Here is an 8596-nt window from a genome sequence, read left to right as displayed (position 1 = left end):
TGTGTGTGTGTGTGTGTGTGTGTGTGTGTGTGTGTGTGTGTGTGTAATCTACTAGTCTTGAATTCACAGCCATCCTACTGCCTCAGCCTCAGCCTCCTGACTGCTAAGATTATAGGCATGAGCCACCACACCCAGTTATTTATTTTTAAGACTATTTTTTCCTGTTGATTTGAGCTTCCCTTTACCTAATTTAGACTACTTACCTGGCTGAGGAATGTGTCTCCCCAGAGTACTTTGTATTGCCTCCTTCTTGAGCTAATAGTACTGTGACTGAATTTTGAAAACTTGTAGCACAGGCTTCAGGTTCTCATTCCTAGTATTTACCCCTAAGTGATTTATTGAGATACTTTGCCATTGAATGCTTCCAGCTCAGACTTAAGGGAACATCTTCTCAGAAAGAACCCAGTATTTATGTTATTTACTTAACTGTATCTGCAAGTTCTTACTTGTTTGATGCATAAATGCCTCAAAGAATGATCCCATTTCACAGATAAGGGAGTGGAGGTTCATGCAGGGTGATCTTAGGGCTTAGAAGGTAGCACTTGCCTGCTTGAGCCTTACCCTCCTTCTGCACTTCACATCCTTGTCACTATCTTGTGGTCTTGCCTGCCTGCCTCTTTTCTTTTTTCATTTCCTTTCCCTTCCTCCTTCCCTCCCTCCCTCCAAGCTTCTTTTGTCCCTTCTTCCTTCATACAAGAAGGTTCTCACTCTATAGCCCTGGCTGGCCTAGAATTCGCTATGTAGACCAGGCTGCTTTGCACTTGGCAGAGATCTTCTGCCTCTGCTTGCCAAGTGCTTGAGATTACAAGCCTAAGGTACCATGCTTAACTTTTCTTTACGTTTTATATAATAATTTCTAGTTCCTAGTATTTTCAATGGGGCCAGGGGTCTTAAAGCATATAAAACTCAACTAGTTAAGCTGTTTTGAAAAGTTTTACTTGGTCCAGTATTTTAATTCAAAATTTTAACAGAAAGGCAGCTTTGTGAAAGAGTGTTCTCCGCAAGGGCACAGAGATCAGGGCAGTCTCTTTAGGAAATGACACCCTGTGGTGGGAAGGGGGCAAGATAAAGTTTTATGTTCCTAAATCAAGGGCTTGTATTTGGTTCCCATGAACCTTAAACAGCTCCTGGACCTCACTTCAAGCCAAGGGAGTTCTGTCTGGTTCATTTTAAGTCAATCTAGATGAAAAGCCAGCCAAATAGCAGCGATCGCAGCACCTAATCTGGAAACACAATGGCTGCGCTGTGGGGACAAATTGAGACGAGTGTCTTTTTGCAATGATGGCTCTTGAGCATCACTTGGGTGGGTGATCAGAACCATAAAAAGAGACCCTCATGTGACCTATGCCTATAATTCCCAGCACTTAGGAGGCGCAGGCAGGAGGATCAGGAGTGCAAGGCCATCCTCCGCTATATGAAGTCTGAAGCCTGCCTCAAAAAAGGAAAGGAAACTTGCTCATGAAAAGATTAGAAAAAGACTTTAACTCTTATAGATTATATAGTCACATGGTTAAAAAAATTAAGGAGGTATCTGTGAACTCTTTTCTCTTTCATCTTAAATTTTATTATTGGGCTGGACAAGGGGGTACATGTCCATCCCCAAACTCTGAGGAAGTAGGTGGAGGTGGCTCATGAGTTCAAAGTTACCAGCTATATAGCAGTTTAGATTGGGCTACATGAGACTCAGTTTCAAAAAGTAAAAACAAAAACCTTTTATTGGTTTCTGGGTGTCCTTCCAGATTCCAATATGTGTATAAGATTGATAGATGATAGATGATAGATAGATAGATAGATAGATAGATGATAGATAGATAGATAGATAGATAGATAGATAGATAGATAGATAGATAGATAGTTTGTGGGCACAGTGATGTCTTGAAAGTAAGCTGCCCTGAATTTGATCCATGGAGTGAGCAAGACTGGTGAGCTTATAGTAGCTTGTGTGTATGGCAAAGACATCTTGCCGTTTAGTCCTTACCCTTGTGGGCTTGCTTTTGGTCATAAGTAAATCAGTAGAATGCCTTGCACCTTATTTCTCCGTAAATAGCTATTTTCAGATGAGAAAGTAGTATGAAACTCTTATCTTTAATCTCTAGCCCTTAGGGCTTTTATTTGACTTTGAAGTATTTGGGTTTTTAGGACTGCATTCTAACCTTGCAATGAGATTTGCTCTTTGTTTACTTTTAGATGCCTGTCTTAGATGTCAAGCTGAAAATAAACAAGAGGATTGTGTTGGTATGTTGCAATTCTTTCTCCTGCCTTTTCAATTAATGAAACTCTTATCTTTAATCTCTAGCCCTTAGGGCTTTTATTTGACTTTGAAGTATTTGGGTTTTTAGGACTGCATTCTAACCTTGCAATGAGATTTGCTCTTTGTTTACTTTTAGATGCCTGTCTTAGATGTCAAGCTGAAAATAAACAAGAGGATTGTGTTGGTATGTTGCAATTCTTTCTCCTGCCTTTTCAATTATAGTTCTCTCTCTCTCTCTCTCTCTCCTCTCTTTCTCTCCCTGGGGATGTTTGAATTTGCAATTAAAATTGATTTTATTGGGCTAGTTTTGGTGGTCCAGACCTATAATCTTGGCACTGGGGAGGTCAAGGCCAGCCTGTGCTATGTAGTGAGAATATATATATATATAATACAAACCATAAAGCACTGATCTGTTAGTAATCTAAAATGTTTTGGAACTGACAGGATGGCTAAATGGATAAAGGTAGGTGCCAAACAAGCCTGATGACCTGAGGTCAATCCCTAGAAGACACATAAAGGTAGAAGAGAGAATTGACTCCACAGAGTTGGCCTCTGACTTCCACATGAGCACCATAGCATGCATGTCATCATACACACATCATATATGAACACGATAATAATAAAAATAAAAGTTTAAAAAAAGCTCAAGTAAAAGGAAGGAATTATAATGGCAGACTTCACTGATAGAACCTATCTTTTCAATAAACTAATTTTTGTTCTTTTGTTTTTATTTTGTTTCATTTTTTAGATAGGGTCTCACTGTATAGCCCAATTGGTCTGGAACTTGCTTATGTAGATCACCAGGCTAGCCTAGAACTCAAAGATCTGCCTGCCTCTGCCGCCCAAATGCTAGGATTAAAGGTGTGCAACACCACACCCAACAAAATGTTTTAATTCTTAAAAAGCCTTATTGAAGCTGGGCATGGTGGTGCACTCCTTTAGTCCCAGCTTTCAGGAGGCAGAGGCAGGTGGATCTCTGAGTTCAAGGCCAGCCTGGTCTACATAGTGAGTTCCAGGCCAGCTGGGGCTACAGGGAAACCCTGTCTCAAAAAGACTGGAAAAAAAAAAAGACTGAAATAATTAAGAATTGGTTACATATTCCAGGCATGGTCATAGTGAACATTTTGTTAGGCAGAAAGAAATATTACCTCCTATTAAAACTACAGAGCCAGGTAGCACACACTTGTAATCCCAGCCTTAAGGTGCAGAGGCAGGGGGATCATTGCAAATTGGAGACCAGCCAGGGCTATACAGTGAGACCCTGTCTCACAAAGAAAAGGAGGAAGTGGGGGGAGAGGGGGGGAGAAAGAAAGAGGGAGCAACAGAGAAAGGGAAAGGAGAAAAGAAAGATACATTGCAAGACCTGGACTAAGGATTACCATGGCCTGCATAATTTCCAAGTCCTTCTGGGCTCCATGGTGAGGCCCTGTCTCAGAAACCTTTGATCGTAGAGAGGTGCCTCTCTGCAGTCACTTTGAAAATTTCATTGTCACATGACGGCCACACCGCTTGTGGATGGCTTTTTTGCCATTATTGTTGGGTGGTTTTGGTTTTGGGTCTCAGTGTATGCCCTGGCTTGGCGCTCCCTATTTAGAAAAGGCTGACCTTTAAGTGATTCTCTTCCCCTAGGACTTACAGGGTTGTGTCACCACAGCTGGATGACTTAACACAATTCATCACTTCTAGAGAGCAACTCAATAGGTGTACAACTAAAAATGTTTACATGGCTACTGTCTAATAGCCATCTATGTGTTGAGAACATGTATAACTTAATATATCTTGGTAAATAAAAACCAGGAGGACATTTTTCAATAAATAAAAGCAAAAGATCCCTAAGGTTGCATGACTGAGATCTGGGATCTAAGGAAAGTTCTAGTCCTTTGATCTCCTGACTATAGGAACTATGACTATGACTTGTTTTAAAAAATGCTAATTCTGGGTTTGGGGATTTAGCACAGTGGTAGAGCACTTGCCTAGCAAGCACAAGGCCCAGGGTTCGGTCCTTAGTTCAAAAAAGAAAAAGCTAATTCTGAACTTAATAATTTAATTTTAAAATATATTTATTTTAGACTTTTGACAATTTCATATATGTGACAGTATATCGTGACCATATCTACCCCAGCTCTTCCTTCCCACTCCCCCTGGGCCCCTCCCATCTTCATGTCCTCTTGAGCTTAGTGATTTAAATTGAACTCTCATGTCGATTGTTCTTTGGTTGTTAGTTTTGTTGTTTTGAGACAGGGTCTTACTGTGTAGCCGGACCAGCCTTGCTATTGGTGGCAATTCTGCCTCAGCTTTCCGAGTACACAGATCACAGGCGTGCACCACTGCACCAGCTGCTCAGCTTTCTTTTTCTTTCTTGCAGTGGTCTGGGGAGAATGTAATCACTCTTTCCACAACTGCTGCATGTCCCTGTGGGTGAAGCAGAACAATCGTTGCCCTCTCTGCCAGCAGGACTGGGTGGTCCAGAGAATCGGCAAATGAGACGTTACTAGGCTGCTTTCCCAGTGCAGTGGTTTGCAGTCCTGGTCGATCTTGCTGTCACATACTGGACAAAGGCTCGAGCATGCCAAGGGATTCATTCTTCAAATAGAAAACCATGGATCTGCAGTCCTAGGGGACTCATCAGAGGCATAATTTGGCATTCTGTCAATTCTCAGAAATTCTCTACAATTAAGAAGATAATTTATTAAAGACAGTCTTTCCTACCTCTGTGGTATGTGGAGTCCACACTGCTCAGAAGTGCTATGACAAAGGAGAGAACTCCAGCAAATTAAATGACTTCGTCCTTTATTTGTGGGTGTACAAGGAACTGTGAGAGCAATTTCCTTCACAGAAGAACTTGCTTATCTATGCTTAAATAATTTAAAAAAGAGAATGTTACAGTGACAAAATGCAGTCAAAAACCCAACTCCTAATATTTATCATTAGGAGGACAGCCCATGGCATCTTCATTTGCTCTAAATGAGAATTTCAGTTTTAGACCAGTGAACAGGGTAAATAAATGTACTTCTCAACCATGTGGGGCTTTGATTGTCTCTGAAGTTTATCTCCACCTTTGACTCATCAAGAAAACCTAGATCTGCACTTACCTCACTGTCAAATCATTGAATTGTAAAGAGGTATTCTTAATTCTGGTAAGCTTATGTTGTGTTTTAGTCAAAATATTAATGGGGAAATGTTTACCACTGTAACATTGGAGTTAATTACACAGTGTTTTAATAAATGAATTATTCTGCTTACTTTGAGTTATTATAATTTTTTTTGTTTTGTTTTTTTTTGGTCTTTTTGAGACAGGGGCTCCCTGTAGCCCCAGTTGTCCTGGAACTCACTATGTAGACCAGGCTGGCCTTGAACTCATAGAAATCCACCTGCCTCTGCCTCCCAAGTGCTGGGATTAAAGGCGTGCGCCACCATGCCCTTATAATTTTATGTACACCCTTAAATTTAATAATTTGAGTAAATTTTAGGAAATTAGTATATTCTTTCATTTGGCAGTAAAAGTTATTTGGAAACATAAATCTTAATTGTATGACACTCATTCAGTGGGCCTGGGAGGTTGGCTCAGTTGGTGAAGTGCTTGCTTCTGCAATCCTGAGTACCCGACTTGAATCCCATAGAAAAAGCAGGCATGGCAACACATGCCTAATCAACCTAGCATTGAGAAGACAAAGACTGGAAATCCCTGGGGCTGGGTGACCATCATCAGCCAGTCTGCTCAAATTGGTGAGCCCCAGGTTCAGTGAGAGGCTGTCTCTAAAATCAAGGTGGAGCAGGACTGGGGCCTGGGAATACATGTGCACACAGGAGTATATATACAAAATCTCATTCAAGGCAAGTTATTTTGTAATGAATGATAAGCCCTGATTTTTTTTTTTTAATTCTTCTATAATGGAGGTTACTGATAGCAATTTAAAAGGGAAAAAATTGGGTGGGACTAGAGAGATGGGTCAGTGGTTAAGAACACTGACTACACTTGGAGAAGACCTGGGTTCAGTTCCCAGCACCCACATGTAGGCCAACAATTCCAGCTCCAGGGGATCCCACGCCCTCTTCTGGCCTCCAGGGGCTTTGCACACACAGGAGGCATGCAAAGCATTCATACACATAAAACAAAAAAAATTTTTGGTCTTTTTGAGACAGGGTCTCCCTGTAGCCCCAGCTGGCTTGGAACTCACTATGTAGACCAGGCTGGCCTTGAACTCACAGTGATCTGCCTGCCTCTGACTCCCAAGTGCTGGGACTAAAGGCATGTGCCACCACGCCCAGCACAAATTTTTTTAAATTAAAAAAAAATAGGAGTAATGGCTCAGCAGTCAAGAGTACTTGGTCTTGCAGAGGATCTGGGTTGGGTTCCTAGCACCCATATGGTGGCTCACACCAGTCTGTAACATAGTTCCAAGGGCTCCAACACCCTCTTCTAGCCTACACAGGCACTAGGCACACAGCTAGGGCACATACATGCAAGCAAGAATAGAAATCTTTAAGCCAGGTGTGGTGATACATATGCCTTTAATTCCAGCACTCAGGAGGCAGAGGCAGGTGGATCTCTGTGAGTTCAAGACCAACCTGGTCTACACAGCAAGTTCTAGGCTAGCTGGGGCTACAGGGAGACCCTGTCTCAAAAAGACCAAAATAAATGTAAATCTTTAAAAAGCTATTCACATCTGCAGATTCAAGTTTGCCATTCTGAATTTTTTTAAATCTAAGAAATGTGAATACTTAACAAGAATGTTTTTAACTGAATAAAAATTAGAATTATGGAGGGTTTTTTAAGTAGACAAGAGGATTTGAGACAGGATCTCTGTATAACCCTGGCTGGTCAGGAACTGTAGTGGGGGCGGGCTGGCCTCAAACTTGTGGCAAGCCCTCTACCTCTGTCTCCCAAGTAGTCCCAAGTATAGAGATTACAGACATGCGCTATCATACCTAGTTGAATTACATATTCTTTCATAGTGCCTACTTTTTTTACTCTGGGATTTCTCTGCAAATTTTTGCTACTATGATAAGACCATTTAAAGAAATACAGGTAAAATTTTTCTAAGTTTTCTAGCTACTACAAAAAGGGGATTGGAAGAGATGGCTCAGTGGGTAACAGCACTGGCTGCTCTTACAGAGGACCCAGGTTTGGTTCCCAGCACCCACGTGGCAGCTGACAAGCGTCTGTGACTCCAGTTGTGGTCTTTGTGGGCACTACATGTACCTAGTGCACATACATACATGCAGGCAAAACACATAAAGTCTATTTTTTAATGTCAATATATGGAATTTTTTGTTATTTTAAAATTTTTGTGTATTTCATACAGAACATCTCTATCTTAATCATCTTTAAAATCTTTTAAAAGCACAAATACATATGATCACTTGACTGTGTCTATCATTATGCAATTAACTATTCAGCAGCTTTTTCGGCTTTTTAAAAAGGTTGCAGTCATAAAATGTGAACCAGATACTTGGCTTTGCAGTGAAAAGGAAAGTCGTTGTGAAAGTAGTTGCATGTCAGTTTACCTGGGTGGATATGACTGTAAATAAAATCTGGAGGATGTTGGTAAACGAGTTAGCTTTCCACCCATCAAAACCCCAGTCCTACTATCTAACAAAGCCCCATTTATACTGTACCATCAGCATCTGAGGAGAGAGGAGGCGGCCCTGGAACAAAGCTTAGCTCTGGCCCCGCCCCCTGGGATATCACTCATCTGCATAGCCATCTGAGAGTTCCGTACATACTGTTTCATCAGAGGGAACATGCCATGGCATTTTGAATGTGGGTTCCCAAACAAAACCACAGAACAGGGTTTTCTTTCCAAATGAATAAGTGATATTTAATGTTTTAAATATTAGTGTGCTGGATAGCTTTAGTGTCAACTTGACACACCTGTGTTGAGGGAGCCTAATTGAGGAATTGCCTCCATTGGACTGGCCTGTGGCCATCTCTGTGGGGTATTTTCTTGATTGTTGAGTGATGTGGGAGGGCCCAGCCCACTGTGGGTAGTGCCACCCCTGGGCAGGTGGGCCTGTGTTGGATAAGAGAGCAAGCTGAGCAAGGGCCAGGGGAGCAAGCCAGTAAGCAGCGTTTCTCCATGGCCTGTGTTCCAGCTCCTGCTCCCAGGTTCCTGCCCTGAGTTCCTACCTTGGGTTCCCTGATGAACTGCGACCTGGGAGTTGTAAGCTGAATAAACCCTTTCCTCCCCAAGTTGGTATTGATCAGAGTGTTTTGTCACAGCAATGAAGAGAACAAACCAGAACAATTAGTAAGCTTCATTTTAAAACTGCAAAAGAATAATATTGTAAAGAGCAGTTACGTTCTAGGCTCAGGTCATTGTAAACATTTTTCTACTGCAGGGA

At 41.6% G+C, this 8596-nt stretch overlaps 1 protein-coding gene across 3 annotated transcripts in view; it reads left to right on the top strand.

The window, feature by feature from the left end:
* Positions 1-5493, top strand: part of Rnf7 (ring finger protein 7) — a 9659-nt gene extending 4166 nt beyond the window's left edge. For 2 of the 3 annotated variants that reach the window (XM_008850875.2, XM_008850874.2), the window contains exons 2-3: positions 2188-2235; positions 4617-5493. In XM_008850875.2, coding sequence (XP_008849097.1) covers positions 2188-2235; positions 4617-4673 — 105 coding nt within the window. In that variant the 3' untranslated portion in view covers positions 4674-5493. Of the gene's footprint in view, positions 1-2187; positions 2236-2387; positions 2436-4616 lie in introns of all 3 variants that reach the window. The other variant, XM_029554923.1, reaches the window with a different exon arrangement.
* The last annotated feature ends 3103 nt before the right edge of the window (positions 5494-8596 follow it).

This window comes from Nannospalax galili, unplaced genomic scaffold (assembly GCF_000622305.1).
Source record: "Nannospalax galili isolate Female #2095 unplaced genomic scaffold, S.galili_v1.0 scaffold1585, whole genome shotgun sequence".
In the NCBI taxonomy this organism is placed as follows: Eukaryota; Metazoa; Chordata; class Mammalia; order Rodentia; family Spalacidae; genus Nannospalax; species Nannospalax galili.
Note: the sequence above shows the minus strand (reverse complement) of the source record. Positions and strands in the feature narration are given on the sequence as shown.